At 35.7% G+C, this 19418-nt stretch overlaps 1 protein-coding gene across 1 annotated transcript; it reads left to right on the top strand.

Annotated features, from left to right (window-relative positions):
* The first annotated feature begins 952 nt into the window (after positions 1–952).
* On the top strand, positions 953–18778 carry LOC132563269 (tonsoku-like protein). The gene is made up of 19 exons (XM_060228028.1): positions 953–1201; positions 3469–3621; positions 4154–4279; positions 4982–5183; positions 5493–5572; positions 6122–6202; positions 7498–7734; positions 8882–9005; positions 10712–10850; positions 11242–11299; positions 12838–13595; positions 13780–13936; positions 14705–14783; positions 15525–15674; positions 16055–16218; positions 16498–16669; positions 16919–17094; positions 17879–17952; positions 18427–18778. Exons 1-19 carry the CDS (start codon positions 953–955, stop codon positions 18776–18778), a joined length of 3531 nt encoding a protein of 1176 aa, XP_060084011.1.
* The last annotated feature ends 640 nt before the right edge of the window (positions 18779–19418 follow it).

Genomic DNA, 19418 nt, shown 5'->3' with positions numbered 1-19418 from the left:
ATATGACCTTTTTTAGGTTAGTCTACTACTGGGGGATTACAGTGGAAGTAAGCATGCCTTGAAAAAGACGTACAAAGCAACTTCATCAGTCGGTGACGAAAAACAGCGGATAATGAGGACCTTCAAAGCAGGTGGGATACTATCAGGTGTAAAATGGAATGTACTCGATGATAAATTATCCAAGTCTTAGATATTTGCTTCTACGACATCATTTTGCTAAAACAATATTTTCTCTTAAAAGAGATTTTGAAGTCCTTGTTATTGTATTTCTGTACAGCCCAGATACTCAATTATAATTGAAATTGGTTGAATTGGGAACAAGCTAATGATAACTGATTATAGCTAGCCATCATGGAAGATAAGGGAAATGGCAAGAAACAACATTTTTTTTCCTGTAGTTTTCAAATTTCCTGAAAAAATTAATACACCTTACAATTGTTATGACTACAGTGCACACTAATAGTTTAACAAATTCATTACGATGACTGTGATGGATAAGAAAAATAAATGAACATGAAACAGGTGTGTCAGTTTTATGCTTCAAATTCAAATAGAAAGTGTACTCTCAAGTTTGATGGAAATTGCTGACACGTTTTTCCCTATCACCACCATTGAATTGTGCCTTTGTAGTTAATTATACAAATGGCTACTTGTCACCTGTCTGCTGTTGACCTCTTTTATCAATGGTTTTAAAAACATACCTTTAGCTTCTATTAATGGAATTTAATTGGTATATTAAATTTCTTGTTATGAATCTCTGCAAAATAAGTCCAAAAATAAAGATAAATTCTTTATAATAGCTCATTGGGGATGTAAAATGTTAAAAAAAGTCTTATTAAAATAATATCACCTGCATGCAGTGTATCGTTGGTTTTAGTGTTTCTGAGGTGAAATATTTCTCCTGTATCATGTTTGCATTTTACATATCTTAAGCCCAGGTCACACTGCCAGAATGAAGCTAAGGATGATGCTGATTAACCTTAGGTCCCTCTGGGATCTCTTGTTTAGTGCTGAAGATGCCTCCTGTATCAGGTTTCTTTTTGTTCATATTTCAGTGTCTAAGATGGAAGATACCTCATCCTCATTAGCCGATTTGGGTGAAGGAGAATCAGAAAAGAAGATGAAATTGTATGAAACAATGGGAGATTGTTCTGCTGAAATTGGTATCTTCAAGCAGGCTTTGGAGTATTACCACTCAATGGTATGTAAATCTGTAGATATTCGGTTTGCTGGGCTTCAAGATTATCTTTAGAACTAGCTTTTCAATTAGCCCATAATCATTAGAGGATATATCAGATTGCTTTCTATTATTTTCTTTCTGTCAGTCCCTCTTGTTAATATTTTCTGTATGTCCACTTCTGTAAGAGAAAGGTGGGCAGTATATTGTAAACACTTTCGTGTGTGCATGCATCTGTGCAACATACAGTAAAACATGCTTAAGTCGAAATCAACAGAGTCAAATGAAATATTTGACTTATTCGATGGTTCATCTTAGCTGTGTTTCTATGAATGGAGACGTTTTGCATTGAAGATTAACCCTATTTTCATTAGTTGTTTACTTGACACATAGCATGATGTGACAGTAATGAAGAATAAGTAATAAATGAATAAGAACATTTTACAATTTTATCAAGGTATGTTTTATCAAATAAGCACTTATAAGTACAAAGACATGTATAAAACAAATAATGTACAATGAAACACTCATCATTGCAGCACACACATGAATACACATTTATTCTCATACACAGCACCTAGTGAAATTGATACAAATAGTGTACTCATGTTTATATCCTTAAGGGTAACAAGTCCCATCGACAATATTTTGAAATAAATACATATTTATGAACATTGATAGCACTGAGCTTGCTTTTGAAAAGATGAAGGCCACGGAAACGTCAATGAAGCATAACTTTACACATACAGCTTCATAAAAGTGTATACTGTACAAAAGAATAAAGTAAAACTTATGCTTTGTATATGTACATGTATATCAGTAAATGTATTGAAAATCTGTATCGGTGCAGTAGTAATCACTTGGTTTTTGCTTTTGATTTCTGGCTGCCATGCGCATAAAAAGTAAGAAACAACACAGTAGATTTAGTTAACAGACTACAGTGTATTTTATTTTTAGTTCTTTATAAATTCTTACTTTCACCTGTGTAAAAGCAGAGAACAATGTTTGATTAAAAATTACAATAGGGCTCGAAATTTTTGCGTGAGACAATGTGACACCTGTATATTCAACACAAAAAGGAAATTTTGGCCGAATTTCGAAGGAATGGACCACAAAAGAAATTGACACAAACACTAAATTGAACTCAACAGTATTCTAATCATTCTGTTTCATTTACTCATACAAAGAAAAGAAAAAATTGGGACCAAACAAAAAACAAAACTCTCTCCTCATCTGATGTATTTGATTCAAGCATGTTCAACACCAGTGAGTTTTACTGTACGTCATGAACTCATGGACAGATTTATTTGATATTCACATAATATCATCCCCCACCAAAGTCTAAACCTGATTAGATTTAAGTCATTGGTAAAGGTTATGGTAAAAAAATATCACTCTTTACCATTATCTAGATAAGAAGAAAATAAGTTTGCCCCTGCTTTCTTCTTTGTCAATCGTTCTCATGCTTCTTAAAATATTTTGAAGTATCTTGTACTTTCGTGATCAAGATTGTGGAATCATTAACAGATAATAACATGTTTACAGAGGGCACATCTCCAATGCATTTGTAAAATGGAAACTTTTTTTTTTTTTTTCTTATCTCAGCATAATAGATTTTTAACTTCTATTGTCACCTTTAATGATACAATTGATTTACCAATGTAAACTGAAGTCTTGTATCCTTTGTTTTTGCTTTGCTTCATTTTGTATAGGAAAGTTACCTAATCAACCAATGAATATAGCTTATCATAGTAAGGTAGCAATGCAATGATGTTGATGTGAGTCCCAGACAGGTTATATGTAGCTAACCTCCAATTCCCAACACTTCTGATTCCCTAGTAGTCTTTTGCTTCACTATTGATACAGCAATGCAGTCAGCAGTCTGGACAATTCATCTCCGGAAGGTTATTAAATGTTAGAACTGATAACGGGCAGTTAACTGTTGTTAGAAAACTCGTGACACATTCCCTGCTGTTGAAGTATGACTTTTATTTTGCAAATAGGGATCCAAATTGGAAAACATAAGATTTGTTACTTGGTATACTAGAATTATCCTGTGACCAATTATTTGATGTCCAAAGCCGATTCAGTCTTCCAGATCTGATAGGAGGTGCTCACTTAGCACCTGGCATTGAGTTGGATGATTTTTTGAGTGACTTTAGTTAATTTTTCATGAAACTTCACCACCATCAGAATATTTGGGTCATATTCATGTTTCACAAATGTTTGTCACTTTGCCATTTATAGTATATATATATATATATATATATATATATATATATTGTTTCTAGTTGACCTGTGCAGAGACCTTACAGAAACCAATGAAGGAAATGATCCCAATTTATGTCTCGCTTGCTCAGACATATGCTGATGATAAACAATTCGCACAGGCCATAGAGTACTACAACAGGGAATTGATCTGTCGACAGGATGACAAGGAACAGGTTGGTTATAATAGTTAGGTGTTTACTATACTAGTATATTGAGTTCTTAAAGTTTCTTTAAAAAGATGTTGGTTTGTAACAATCACATGCTACCATATTTGGATCTAGATGATGTATGATGCCAAATTACCAATTTAAGAATTAATTATAATTTTTACAGGAAACTACTAACCAATTTCAATTTCCTTCTGTACATCATATCATTTATAATGTTGTTTACTAGGCAATGTTTTGAATAGCTTTTCAATAGATTTCCCAATTACAAATGGATGATGGTAGTTAAGTCCAGAAGGATTTGTCTAAATGGTTTGGATATCACAATTTTCATTTTGCATATTATTCATTTTTATTGAAACTTTTTAAAAGTTGAACAGAAGTCTTTCTCGTCCTAAGTGCCATTCACTTAAAAGAAAAAATTTAATATTCATTTTTATTGAAACTTTTTAAAAGTTGAAGAGAAGTCTTTCTCGTCCTAAGTGCCATTCACTTAAAGAAAAAATTTAATATTCATTTTTATTGGATATTATTTTAGATGTGTCGTACATGGCTCAATATAGCTGATTGTCAGGAACAAAGGGGAGATAAATATGATGCTGTCAGCGACTCTCTAGTAAAAGGCTTTCACTGTGCTAAAGAAGCTAAGCACCGAAGACTCCAGGTATGCTTTCATCAAGCTTGATACTGTGGTTAGGCACCATATACTTCAGATATGGTCTTACTAAACTTGTGCTTAGGAAGCTGAACACTGCTGACTTCAGGTATGGTATCCCATACCTTACAACAAGGGTTTTAAGTATATTACCAAACTTATGGAGACTTAACACTGCAGACTTTATGTATCATATACCAAACTTGTGCTATTGAAACTAAATACTGCAGACCTATTGTATGATATACTAGGCTTGATACTGAGTTAAAGCACGGCAGTCTTATCAAATGTCTGAGTGATGGCTGAATTCTTATCATATAGTATAAACAACAAACTATGACTTTGATATGCTTTCAGTGATTTAGTGTTAAACTTCATACCTTACAAGGTTCAAATGTCAAGATTGTTGAATATTGTCAAACATAAATGATGGCATTACAGACTTGTTTGACCACTAACTTTGAACCTTTGTCTTTACATATTCAAACAGTCTAGAGAAGGTATGGAGTTTAGTAGCAGAAAGCTCAATGATGTAGTTTGTTGACCTTCATAATATCTACAGTTTCTCAAAGTTAAGATGTTGGTCTGAGCTATCTGTGTTATCCCTGTAGTTGTAGGTCATCTTGGCGGTCTTGTCTTGGTTGTTTTAGGGGTGTTGTGTAATTGTAGATCTGTTATTCATTTGATTTGATTCTCTATTTGTTGTTGTAGGTGCATGTTTTGAAGTCTTTATTAGAGGTCCAGAAGGCATATAAACAGTCCACCAATCAAGTGGAAGAGAAATGTCAGCGCCTTAAGGAGAAGTACAATGTAAACAGTGATGATGAACTGTCGGAGGAAGAGCAGGACTCCCAAAAATCTGATGGTGTTGAAGATGATGGCAACCTTAGCATTGATGACTTGACAGAATCGGGTACAACAAATACGCTTGTCCGTTTTATATAGATAAAGAAGCCTTTGTCCTGTAATACATATATAAGTACAGGATTATGTCAGATAAATGTGAATTTGACTTTCAATCCTCCTGATAAAGAGCATTTGTGAGTAAATCAGTTGGTTTTAGACAATTGATCTTTCATGATAATGTTTCTTGTGATTTATTAATAATAGTATAAAAATTAAACAAACCTATTAAATCAAGCTATAATGATCAGTACTTTCTGAATTGTGTTCATGTAAGTGTTTGTTAGCATTGTTTTTTACCATCTGGTTACATCTTTAGAGCATAGTTCCTGTGATGAAGAAAATGTGACGAGGGTGACAGCCCCAGTCCGTGGTGTAGCAAGGAGAGTTACCACAAAGGTAAGTCCATCCAAGTTTTGTCAGAATGATAAATTTTTAAACTTGAACTGAATCATTAATATATTAACCTTCAACCCTACCTCTTCCTTCTCATCTGTTACCATTACATTGATAGAAGTTAAAGAAACAGAGATACTAGTTTGCATTAGAGTGGGACCATTCACATCTGATGTGACATTTAGTTGTTCTGTGAGTCCTTATGCTATGAAATAAATGATAAGGTTGTGCATATTTATTAAGGTCTGATGTACATTTATGTACATATAGATTGAGATATATCACTGACATATTCAGTTTGTAAATTAGTACACTGGGTATAACCTTATCTTAGAATGAAGTGATAGCTTTTGCAAACTGCTTTGATAAACTTTGAGGAAGCAGTGAAAGACAACACAAAAGCAGTAACCATTTCCTTTATATTATGTTTTTTATAGACTCTGACCTGAATATAAAAGCAGCTATGCTTGAATTCAGAAATAAACAAGGTTAAACAGAGTTAGCTTGTGATTTAAAGTTTAAATTATAACAATATCTTGATTCTGATTTCAGAGAAATGAAAAAGGAGAAACTGCATTGCATCGAGCATGTATTGAAGGAAATCTAAAAAAAGTGAAAAAACTTGTTGAACAGGTATGGCATTAATTATGTGGAAAGCAACAGATGAATGTGTTATAGTTATCTTATTATTAAATTATCTACAGGAATGTAACATAACCAAACTTTCTGTGTTTTACATTATTATGAAATATATTTAATGAATCAGGGACAAATCCTTACAACATTACCCACTATATCTGGAAACGTTGGGTAGTGAATAATGTGATCTGGTTTGGGAGATTTTCAGTGTCATTTTCTTTTCTGAACTTGGAAAAGTATAGGTAATAATTGGAAAGTTATTGACATTTTCTGAATTTTCAAAGATATCAAAATTTTGGCTAAAAACGAAGTTTTAAATTGCCAACTTTCCTCTATAAAGCAGGTCTCAAAAATCAAGTCACTTTATCCATCATTTGATATTACTTGTATATTGATATGAAGATTTAGGAGCTTTGGTCTGGGTGTGAAGCAAATAGTAAGCAATACTAATCCATTACTTGACAGTGCTCATTGCCAGTATTTGATTGGTTCCTGCTGGAAATACTGCACTAAAGTGTATTTACACTAATTTTAGTTTCTGTACACTGTTTATTTCACAGTTATTATGGATATGCTCAATAATCATTGTGCTAATTTGCCAAAAAGCGATAAAGTGCTTAAATTTGATTGCTGTAAGTTAAGAAGGTTTAAAGTATACTACTGTAGTCACCGTTTTGTTTGTGTTTCATACTTAATCATGAATGTCTTTACTGCAGACTGAAGTAGAACAAATCATTTGACAATTTGGCTGATGACTCTATTTACATAACATGGTTTGGAATGGTTACAATAGTAAGGATCAAAGACATGTACATAGCATAGTCATTACTTAATATTAATTATCAGTGGCCTGTGCTATTGTACTCATTTCACAGATGAAGACAATTGAGATAGTGTCAGGTGATCATAAAACCATAAGTTAACTTGAAAACAGTAATGCTGTTGATCTTTTTCAAGTCAAGAAATAGTTAGAATCACATCATATTGCATAATTATAGGTATATGAATTATTTATTATCTAGCATCACCCTGTCAATCTGCAGAATTTCTGTAGACATAAAGCTCTGTGAATTCTGTATTTTCCAGGGTCGCCTTGTCAGTCCACATTATTACAGTGGCTTTGTGAATTCTGTATGTTCTAGGGATTACTGTTGGTGTAAAACTATGAATTCTGTATGTTCTAGGGATTACTGTGGATGCATAGCTATGAATTCTGTATGTTCTAGTGTCACCTGTCAAATCGTGGGATTATTGTGGAAGTATAACTGCATGAATTCTGTGTGTTCTAGGGTCACCCTGTCAATCCGCGTGACTACTGTGGATGGATTCCACTTCATGAGGCTGCCAACCATGACCATAGCGAGATTGTAAGCTATTTGTTAGAGCATGGAGCTGCAGTGAATGACCGCGGAGGCCAGCACTGTGGAGGGGTAACCCCGCTGATAGATGCAGCTAATTGTGGTAACTTAGAGGTGATGAGGGTCCTGATCGCACATAAGGCCAACATGCTGGCAAAGGATGACGAGGTAGAGATTGGTTTTAAGTACTTGGGTCTTTAGGTCATCTGACCCAAATGTCATGATGACCGATAGCCATTGTGCTTCGTCCGTTATCGCCGTTGTCAGCTGTCCACTATGACATTTAAACTTCCTAAAGATCCACCAGTGGGTTGAGGTCAAGCTTGCATGAAATGATCCCGAGATGGTCCTGACAAAGTTTTGTTATTTTTCGGGTCTATCTGAAATCCAAGATGGCTACTTTATACAGTGCTTCCTTACGAAAAGCGCATACTGGATATTTTTCTCATGTCTTAAAGTCAAAAAGGTCAAAGTCACCATTACTATATAAATAGGAAATTTTTGTGGGGATAACTTGTGTACACTTGGCTGATCATACAGTGCTTCCTTATCTGAAGTGCAGGTCCAAAGTTCATAGGTCAAGGTCACTCTAACTATAGATATATATCTTTTTTTCCAATTATAACTTCAGTGGCCTTTGACTGATCATCAAATTTGATACTTCCTTACCAAAAGTGCTCCCTTGGCATTGCTTTTGAGGATTGAAGAGCAAAGGTCAAGGACAGTTTTTCTATCTATAGGAGATTGGTTTTCATGCGTTAACTTGAATTTTCTGTGGACATTTTTCAGGTCAAGATTCAGTTCCCTTTGATACTATACATCTAATCTGCAAGTAAATGAATATCGAAGTCTATTGTTTCATTAAACTCATTTCCAGAATTTTTGCTGGGCAGGTGACACATCCACTTTCCTGGAATTCTTGTAATTATTATAATAAAGAGGATGACATTCCATATATGGCCATCTTGTTCTGTTTCAAGAGGTGATCTGAGAAGGATCAGTTTGGGGAAGTTGCACTGTATAAACATGAATAATTTACTTCTTGTTTCTGTGTTTGTGATGTCCTCATTAGATATTGTATGAGAGCATAATGGAATATTGGTTTTAAAAATGAACAGAATTTATGCCTGAAGTAAATAGACTTGAACTGATAAGTAAACTGCATTAGTAGTATATTCTGTTGAAAATTATTGTTAATGTATTACAAAAACTCTCTGTAAGTTGCTGATGTGGCAACATCATCATGGTATTATTTTACAAGGATAAGCTTTAAAATTTGGCTGTTGGGATGATTATGCTTTTATTATGTATGTAGGGTAACACAGCTCTGTCCTGTCTTAGACAGTGGAGGGAGAGATGTGATGATGCCTTAGATAGCAATGTGCTGATGGCATATGAAGAGATCTACAGATCACTGAGTTTACATGTCCGAGGAGGAGGTACGGTGAAACTAACTTAATGTCACATCTGTTAATATCACGTTTTCTTGAAACACATTTTTTCCCTATATATTCTACGTAATTTAACATCTGATACTGTCACTTATTTTTATGGGGGCAACACATAACATTACTTCATTTTGACAACTATCACAAAAAAAACCACAGTTAAGTGAGGACAGGAACTATGGATAAATGTCTGAATGGCAATAAGTCACACCTGGGCATGTTAAGGAAACATCATCTATGCCCTACTGGCCTACTTTACACACCTTACGACTCCCAAAAAGTAGATAGATCTTACTTGTAAGGTCCAGCTAGGTCCAAGGAAGTCTAGTGAATTTCAAGTTTTGAAATGGGTTTTAAACAATTTATAACTTTAAACTTGTCACAATGTTATCAATCTTGCTGCCGAAACTCTTTGAAAATGAGTCAAAAAAGATTTTTTGCAACAGATAATCAATCATGAACTGTGATTTATGATGAATTGTGTTTGTTTAGTTCATGACACCAAACTGTGGCTTGTCAATATCATTATGAATATCTCCATCTTTAGATTTTTGTGGACACATTTCTGATACAAGGCTATTTCTAAAATAACTGATTTGATGTTTTACAAAATGAAATCTAGATTAGGTCTAATTGAACATAGAAAATTATCACATGTGCCCCGAAAACCTTCACTGGGCTGCTTACGTCTTTGCTGACATCATAATCATTTTTCTTAAATGACTTGTTTATGGTAAATAATGTATCGCAGGGAATGATGATTGAAAATCAAATTGGTCATAATATCAGAATGTTTTCATTGTTCTTCACATCATGTATTGCTTAAATTATTGCGAGCACTGGTAAGGTGACAGTAAAATGTGCTAAAACCAGGTTTTTCTCTATGCTGTATTTCACGACATTTGATTGGCCATTAAAATTAACCATTATATAATAGCCAATGAAACATTTCATTTCAAAGATTTCACACTCTGTTGACTATTTTTGTTGGCAATACTCTGGTAGCGATCATCAGAACACATTTTATTGAAGTTGCAGAGATACACACTATGTATATCAACTTTGTGATAATGACTTATTATAAAAACCACACTGTCATGAATAAATAATTCCACAAAATATCAGCTGATGACACTGTAGTGTCGTGTCTGAATTTCACCATGTGTGAACTATGAATATGACATATGATTGTTCACATTATTTTATGATACCATTTTAGATATTTCAAGGAATAAACAAACAAAAGTCAAGGAAAATCACTGTTCTTCTCGAAAAAACAAACCAAATTATAAATTTATTGTCTCCAAACAATTTCTGTTAGTAACAAGTCAGTTTGTCGCATCAGAAATTTTAATTCTTGGTTTAGACATCCGGAAAAAAAAGTCAACTGTTAATGTTAGGTTCTGCTAACTATCACATTTTTCCCCTGACAAATGGAACATGAGATTAAGCAGGTAGCATTTATAAAGGCAGCTGTAATATAAAGTGAAATGTTTTAGAGTTGGCACCTAATACTGCATGTTACTTGGGGTTGGTTCTTCATTTCCATTTAAAGAAAAGCAAAAAACATTTTAAGAGCTCATGTTAAAACAGGATGATTTTCTCCTGTTCAATCTATGAATTTGTTAAGCAGTACGTTACATATATACTTTGATTAACTAAGAATGATATGAAATAACAATTGTTTTCATTATGAGCAGCCAGCAGATCTCCGGAGGATATTTCTTGCCTGTCAGGGAGGACCATGAGTAGTAGCACTATGTCTAGTACATCAACAGATATTGACCCCCTCAGCAAACCTGCCCGCAATAGGACAAAAAGGAGCCTGAATATGAGGTTTTCACCAACACTAATATGATTACATATACACATGTTATGTAAACCATCAACATCATATAAATATCTAATGACCTATGTGTATAAACACTATCAGATATGATAATACCCAACATTTGTCTCAGTTGTGTTAAAAGCATGGTGAACCTATAAGGAAATTACTTATCTCCTCACAAGTTGGTTCAGGATTAGTAATGTATATACATATGAAACACCCAAATCTGTCAGCTCACTAGCAGCTTCAGTCCTTGTTAGATTTTGTTCAGGTATCATGTTTATAAATTGCCAAATTATTTTGCATCCATCGGATGAGTTTTGGGTATTAGGGTCAATGTCACTATTTTAAGGAAATCTTAGTTGACTTGATAAATGATTCTTTTTTTATTTCCAGAAGAACAATATCGTCTGATGAATCTGGTGATAGTGACACAGAAAATGTGACAAGGCAAGTAGCACTTGTTTCTGTGGAAATAGGTAACAACATGAGAAAGGATAGATTAGAAAAATAGTGATGGATAACCCTGACAAAGTTGAGTTCATCAGAGCCCCACATAAATAAATTGACCCCATAATAATGGCTCTTTGTCTACTGCTTGCCTGCCTGCCAACTCACCCTCTCGCTGTTCATTAGTACTGTAATTTTCTCTGAAAGTGTATGACAGAATTTTCTTAGAAACTGCATGGTAGATCTTTATAATGAGTTACCCATGAATTGTCAGCATAACCTAGATATACACAACACCATTCTTATCTGAAAAAAATTTAGATTGCTATGGTAACTTGAGTGTTAGGTGAAATAATCATGCTACCTCATTTCTGTATATAATATTTACTTCTCAGTAACATGACAACAATTCAAGGGGTCAGATTGATTGAAATATAAGATTATCGGATATACCTAATAATGATGTATATATTATTTTGGGGTTAGTGAATTCAATGGGAGCACTTTCCAGGAAATCAGTTGCCATGATAATGAATGAAAGTGCTTGGTTAAGATCGCTTTTCAGATTCATAGGTACTGGGCTGCTGCACTTAAAAGTTGAAAGAGTGGCATCTCGGTGAATTCTTCTTGATGATTACAAACTGGCTTCCCTCTGTCAGTGTTCTTGTTCATACATAATTCATAATACCTTTTGATAAAAAAATGTAAATATCTAAAACCAAACTTTTCATAATACGCTTCACAACAATATAGAGATACCAACCTCTCTGATTTGGTTGGAGTTCCTCTGATTTAACATTAAAATCCTACCTCCGATTTCATGGCGTTTTCTCCAATTTGTCGATTTTTTTCCCAGACAAAATAATCGAAATTACCCCTGACACCGGTGTAAACTTTAACATAACACTGCCACGTGGTTGGGGATGATCGGAAGACCTCTGTTATTAGCCAGTGTGGTCGGTATCAAAACAGTTGGGGCTTCTCGTAAATCGACATAAGCTCCATTTTAAACTCAAACTTGAAACATGGTTGATGTTGAAGAGGCCACGTCGCCTGCAAAAAAAGTCAAACACTTTCATTCACAGTGGTTTTTACGGATATACTCTCTTACATATCCATGTTTTAAAAATTCTGCTGTAAGTGACCACCATGTTTATTGTAATGTGTGCCATTGTGACATTTCTGTTGTCCATGGTGGACTCTGTGACCTGAAAAAAACATTCTGAAACTCAAATAAGTATATTTGACAGTAAAAACAGCTTTGTAATGACTTAAAATCCTTCAGCTTTGCCCCACTGAACCCCCCACCAGGGACCTCATCCCTGGACCCTGACTGGGGGCTGCCGCCCCTGGGCCCCCGGGCCCCACCCTGATTTCTTATCCTGCAATGTTGGCATCTCCAAAACACATCATGTTACTTGTATTTTATTAACCAGTAACAGAAAAATCAGATTAACAAGTCAGTTTTACATTTACATTTTTCTGAAATAGATTCAAGGTGCGATGTGGTCAAGTCCCATTATTTTTTCTTGTAGGAGAAAGATGTCATGCCCATCACCACTTATAGAGGATGATAGTGAGGAAGTGTACCCTAACCCATTAACACAAGCTCCAGTATCATCTAATGCCACCCATTCCTACAGACAGGCTATACACCAGGTAGGAAGCAGTGCTGTAAGGCGCAAGGCACCACAGGCAAGTTCCAATCATGTTACGAAGTCACTAAACAGCAAAGACTCTGCTGCCTTAATATCTGCAGACGAGTATGTTGATGACTGGTTGATAGATGATATGCGACCTGCTGTGAAAAGGCGGAGGCTTAATATTGAGAGCAGTGACAAAAACAAGGAGACTTCAGTGGAACGTACTGTTAAAGAGGATACTGTGTCATTAGATTCTCAAAGCCTTGCAAATGACAATGTTAACTTGGAAAGTCTGAGTGATAATGATGACATAATGCTGCTGAATGAGGATGACGATTTCTGTGATGATTTATTTCCCCTTGCATTGAGAATTTCCCGCATTAACAGATCTAATGTTCTGTCAGACATATCTGTGCCAGCCCCTTGCACATCCTCGATGACCGATGCCTTTGCAATGACCAATAAGCCGAAACAAATGAGGATGACTCAGTTTGCAGTTCGACAGACAGACACCATACAATCCAGCTTGCCACCTGAGACTCTCTCCCAGAGGAGTGGGGTTAATATGAATCAGATATCCAGTTCAGCAGTAGGTCAGGTCATGAGGGTCAAGGTCAGAGTCAAGGACAAACTCCTACTGGTGCCAGCTCCTAATGGGTAAGCTACAAACTTGTCACAACTCTACTGTCTGAGTACAAAAATGACACTATTTATAGATCTGTGCTTTCAATATTTGTCATCCAAAAATTTTCTGTGTGTTGGGTATATTTTATTATTGTTTTATTACTCCTTATAAGAACTTGTTTGACTTAAGTTTGTACAATTTGCTTTTTTATGACAGTGGAGAAGGTAAGACTATTGGATGGCTTGCCCAGGAGACGTCCCAGAGGTATTATAGTCTGTGTGGATTACGTCCCTTTCTTACCCTGACAACAAAGGACGGGGCATTCCTTACACCTGATGACCCTATAAGTCTTGTTCTGTCAGTAGATGAAGAGGTAACTGGAATTTCCTTCAATAAAAGTTGACAAATAGAAACTGCAGTGGTGTAGAATAATTTTGCTTAATCTTAAATATTCTTAACTCTCAGTATTTATATGATCCTTGATCTGCTCATCATATGATGTTCAACTCAAATCAGGAAAGATTGAAATCCTTGAACTTTTTTATATGCCCGTCGTATGACGGGATGTATTATGGTATGGCGTTGTCCATCCGTCCATCTGTATGTCCGTCCATCGTACACTTTCCTTGTCTGGGCCATAACTTTGTGAGTCCTTGGTCTCTTGTCACCATTCTTTGTACACATATATGTCTCAAGGTGACGGAGTGTCACGTGTAAAAATTGTCTGCCTCGCATGCATAGTTTCTGAGTTATTCCCCCTTAGTTGATTTTTCGTAAACTTCCCTTGTTCTTGCCATAACTTGGTGACTCCTCGCTCTCTGGTCACCATAATTTGTACACGTGTATATCTAGAGATGCCAGAGTGTCAAGTATAAAGATTGCCCGCCTCACCTACATAGTTTCTGAGTTATTCCCCCTTAGTTGATTTTTTGCTTGAATAGTTTTGGACAGGCGTATATTGTTCTGCCCTGCAGTACTCTTGTTCAATATTAAAACTATTTTTGAAATATTCAGATCCATTTAAAATGCTGCACATACTTTTGATAAACAAACACTTTGCATATCAAATAAATCTTTACTGTAAACCAGAATATTCTGGTATGAAATTTTTGTCCTTAAATGATAGTTATGTATGTTACAGGTTCAGGGAAGTGTGGACAATTGGGATATGCCAGCTTTAACCCAGAGATATGACCAGGCTTGTAGAACTCTTCAGACAGGTGTGGTACATATATATCAATAACATTTCTATCTGCAAAGTCACTACATAGCCTTTTCAAGCTATTGATGGTATTAATACCAAACAGGTGTGCTAGTATAACTAGCTTCTCAGGTATTGTTTGGAGTTTTCTGTGCCATTTTATGACCCATTTTAGTTTATCTGACAGCTTTTGATGGACCAGTTTCTTTTGTTTATGAAGTAGGGATGGATTACTGATATTATTTTTGCATTTTGAAAACATTCGATTCCGCCTTTCAAAACCAGAATAAATAGTTTGCATGTCCTTTTTATTTCATACCTGAAATGTAACATGTAAGTGCTGACAAATAATTACATTCAAATGAAAGAACAGACACATGAAGTTTTTCCAGTGTAATGCTACTTACCCTCCAGCTCAGTTCCTGTAATATCTATTTGCATAAGATTTTATCCACAGTTAGTTGTTTGAAATATTCTGTTGTGTTGACAGGAAACAAAACGAAAGTCATAGTCATTGCTGCCTACACTCCTGAGTTTTTATAAACTCCTAACCTTTGGTCAATACTTATACTTGTTACACTTGTAGTTTATTTTATTAAAATTATGGACATGGTTCTCATTTAAAGTTTCATCCAAATTCTAAAAGCAGAAACTGTGACCTTGATGTTGGTTCCAAGAATGTTGACCAACCTATTAATTCATTTTTACTGTAGTGTCCTTGTATTTCAGAAGCAAATTATAAGACTCATGTTTGTTCCAGTGAGCTACAGAAATGTAAGGACCATTCTACAGAGCTGTGATGATGGTGGTAATCTGGAACTACAGAATTTAGCCCTGGGTCCTGCCCAAATTCTCCCAGTGTTCAGGGCAATACAGTGTCAATCTAACCTAAAGATTCTCAATCTCACAGGTTTGTCTCCCATAGCTTGTATATCACATCAATTCAGGTGTTCAGAACCCTTCTAGATTGTAAATCAGGAAAATTCTACTACTCTAACATGATATGCATGTGTGTTACTGTCATTGGTATTCAAATATGAATGCTTGCTCCCAAATTCATTTGTATTATGACAACATCTCTTCAACAGCAACTATAGAAAATACATTTTCTGAGTAAGAAATACCATTATCTCTTTGTCTCTCTGTTTCCCTCCTTCCTGCCACTGCCCAAGAATGTAGGCAAATATGCAGGGCTGTACATTAACACCTAGGATCTATGATTTTGTTGTAAAGTAATTAAGATACAGTCAGCATATTATGAATATTAGGTTTTATTTATTTTGTTTCCAGGTAATCGTGTGGGAGATGTTGGGTTGGAGGGATTTCTGAATGTGTTGGGTTCCCTTCCCAATTTATCCTCTTTAAGTCTTGCTGGTAACAGAATCACCAGTGTAGCAGTTAAACAACTGGCAGACACATTGCTAGGCACTGCATCTACTGGAGCAATTCTACAGGTAATGTATCATTGGTGATATGTTGTGGCATAATCTGTTGTATTCTTGGCCATTTTTTATGTTATCACATGAAAACTAATATCATTAGCAGAAATAAACGCTGTATCTTAATTGCCCTAATTAGCTGTGATGATATGAAGGCCAAAGTTACAGTCAGGCTGTGTTAATATTGAAGTTTCAATCCATGCAGCTTAACTAGTTAATATCTTATAGTTTTACAATCATCAGTGATGAATTGATGAAACACTGTGTTAAATTGTCACTGTATTTTTCTCGTAGAACCTGCGCTATCTTGACCTGAGTCACAACTCCTTGGGAGATTCAAGTTGTCAGTCACTAACTACTGTTCTTGCATGTCTACCCTGCATCAACAACATCTGCCTCTCGTCATGTGACCTCACAGCCAAGTTCTTCCAGCAGCATCGGATTGCTTTGGCAAAAGCCCTTGAAAGTATGTGACTGGCTAGGGCAGTTTCAACTTTGTGATTGTATTTGTCCATTGTTAAACCTGAGCAAAATTGAACTTTATAAACGAGAGAATAAAAGGGGGAAAAGAAGTATTTTTCTAATCTTTTAAACTTTTAATTAGGCACATTCACAATTATACACTACACCAATATTCCTTCTAGTCTGACAGCACTTAAACAGTAGATGTCTTGTTTGGCTAAAATAGCTGATGCCTTCTTTGGCTTTTCGGTAGAGTGTGACCTGCAGTGTCTGGATGTTTCGTACAACAAATTTGGAGCCCTTGGTATAGAGCTGCTTCTGATGAGTCTCAATGCTACCAGACTCACCCAACTGATTGTAGCTGGAAACATGACAGCTGCCAGTGCATCTTCACATCTACTTTTGCACCTACAGAACTACCTGTCACAGGTAAGATACTTCCTCCTAAATGATCAGTTTTATAATCTAGGCTCTTCAGTGCCATGTTAGAAAAGGGTACAATATGGATATCAGAAGATAATGACTACAGACAAACTAGTCTGTACCACTATCTCTGTTAGGCGAAATTAACAAGATGTTCGTTTATCTCAACAGAGGACAGAACCCATAAACTGGTTTCATATTGTTGAATATTCTATAAACAGCTATGATAATTACAGACACACCCATTATCTTCCTTACTTTGATGGATGATTACCAAACGAGGAAGAATAAAATGTTAGAAGGAAGATAAGAGATCTTTTAAATAAAGTTCATTTTTTCGCTCAGGCATTTGGAACAACAGTACATACAATTCTTAAAGTCCCTTCATCCAGGGCATGTTTGTGCACTGATAACCTCTCAATAAAAAAGCATTGGAAATCTCCAGAAGTAGAAAAACATTTCTCTCCTGTGACAATGTGAGTATATGGGAGTCCTGTTGAAGTCTTTTCTCGTTTCCTAAATAGTTTTCTCCTTAGATGGAGACATTGTCAAAGAGTTTTAGTCCTGTCATTGTAATTTTAGTATTTTATTATCTAGCTCTCCCACCTGAGACAATGTGTGGATTACAAGGTATAGAAATAATGATGTAGTAATTGCTTAAGTTTGTCTAAACTTTAACATTTGGATATACATAATGTATATTCTTGCCTTACCACCATTGCTTTTAAGCAAATCAGTGTCTTATAAGATTTTTGTGATAAAAGTGTTACGTGACTGTTCTGTTTTGAAGGAGGACTGTGTACTGGAAGAATTGGATATTTCAAGTTCTCATATATCTTCAGAAGGTTTAGACTTCATAGTGAGGTAAGACTTAAGAATCATATCTTATATTGCCTGAAATCCTGCCAATACTATTATAGCTGATATTTATTTCACAGCATGCATTACCAATCTCATGACCTTAGCTGTCCACGAGGCAATAAACCCAATGAACATATCAATTCACATGAAGCTGAGAAATGGATCAGTCTGTATTGTCGTAGTAGTGTCCTTGGGCAAGGCACTTAACCTTTATTGCTCAGGATGGCATGCATCTGGTCTCCTGTATAGGTCATAGGTCAAAGCCAAAAGTTTATCTCATTTCCTGTAGTAATTTAACTTCTCACATCCTATGTCGGTTGTTTCTTAGGCTTATACAAAATTAAGGTTAAAGTTCAAGGTCAAACAGTTGTATCTACATCAAATTGTAATTAGTTAGATTTTAGAGAAACAGTTTTAGGCATGTTTGGAGTATACAAAGCCAACAGGTATGGTATTTATGTATTTTTCTTTTTATAGGATACTGGAGTCAGGAAAATGCCTGAGGGTCTTACGACTCTCGGGTAATCCCAAACTGACAAATTCAGTTGTACGTCGCATTCTGGAGAAGTCTGTTCAAGATGACACTATACTGGACAAATTAAATGTAGAAGGATGTGGCTTGAAGTCTCCCTTAGACACGTCATTCCTTGATGCCATCTCTGACAAGCTAGCCACTCCTCATCCGCTCCGTACCCTGAGTTTGACATGTGCAGGGCTTGACAAAGTAGACATTGAAAGTCTAGGTCAGATATGGTCTGGGCAATGGAAAGACCTAGGAAAAATAGACATAACTGATTCATTAGTTAAGCTCTGGGTTTTAGATGTGTGACACTTTCTACAATATTAATTATATGCTTTTGCCAGTGATGTTTAAGGGCCTCAATGCCACTTTTAAAGAAGTCCTTTTCCTGACTGTTCAGAAAGTCCTTCATTGCATGTATGACATCATCGTCTGACCAAAAGTGGGTACTGGAAATGGCCATTTTCAATTTTGGAAAAATATGAGAGTTTGATGGTGAATAGGGGCATTGTCCTGGTGGAACAACACACCTTTACTGAGTTTTCTGTGGTGTTTGAGTATGACATTTTCTCTCAACGGCCTAAGAAGTGATGCATTATATGTGCCATTGATTGTTTGTCCCTTTTGCAGATAATCTACCATCATAATACCATCAGCATCCCAGAAAACTGAGGGCATAATCTTTCCTGCTGATTGAACAGTCTTGCCTTCTTCGACAGGGATGAACCATTGTGCTTCCATTGTTGAGACTGTTGTTTGGCCTCTGGGGTGAAATGATGAACCCACGTTGAGTCGCAAACCTGTGCAGAAAGTTTGCAGGATCTGCCTCTAAAAGGTTCAGATTAGCACCTGGTGTGCTTCTGAAAACTGTCAGAAGTCTTGGTACCCAATGGGCTGAGAGCTTTCTCATTGCAAGATATTTCCGGTCAAATTCCAACTGTACTGGCTA

This window comes from Ylistrum balloti, unplaced genomic scaffold (assembly GCF_031769215.1).
Source record: "Ylistrum balloti isolate Yb309-2 unplaced genomic scaffold, AGI_CSIRO_Ybal_v1 Utg371666, whole genome shotgun sequence".
NCBI lineage: Eukaryota > Metazoa > Mollusca > Bivalvia > Pectinida > Pectinidae > Ylistrum > Ylistrum balloti.
The sequence above is the reverse complement of the archived record's forward strand: the minus strand, read 5'-3'. Positions and strand labels throughout refer to the sequence as shown.

Excerpts from the sequence above, each read along its gene's own strand:
- LOC132563269 (XM_060228028.1), top strand. The coding sequence starts at position 953 with ATGAAGCTAAGGATGATGCTGATTAACCTTAGGTCCCTCTGGGATCTC. Across the intron at positions 15,675-16,054 it reads AAAGATTCTCAATCTCACAG|GTAATCGTGTGGGAGATGTT; the intron begins GTTTGTCTCCCA and ends TTTTGTTTCCAG. Across the intron at positions 16,219-16,497 it reads CTACTGGAGCAATTCTACAG|AACCTGCGCTATCTTGACCT; the intron begins GTAATGTATCAT and ends TTTTTCTCGTAG.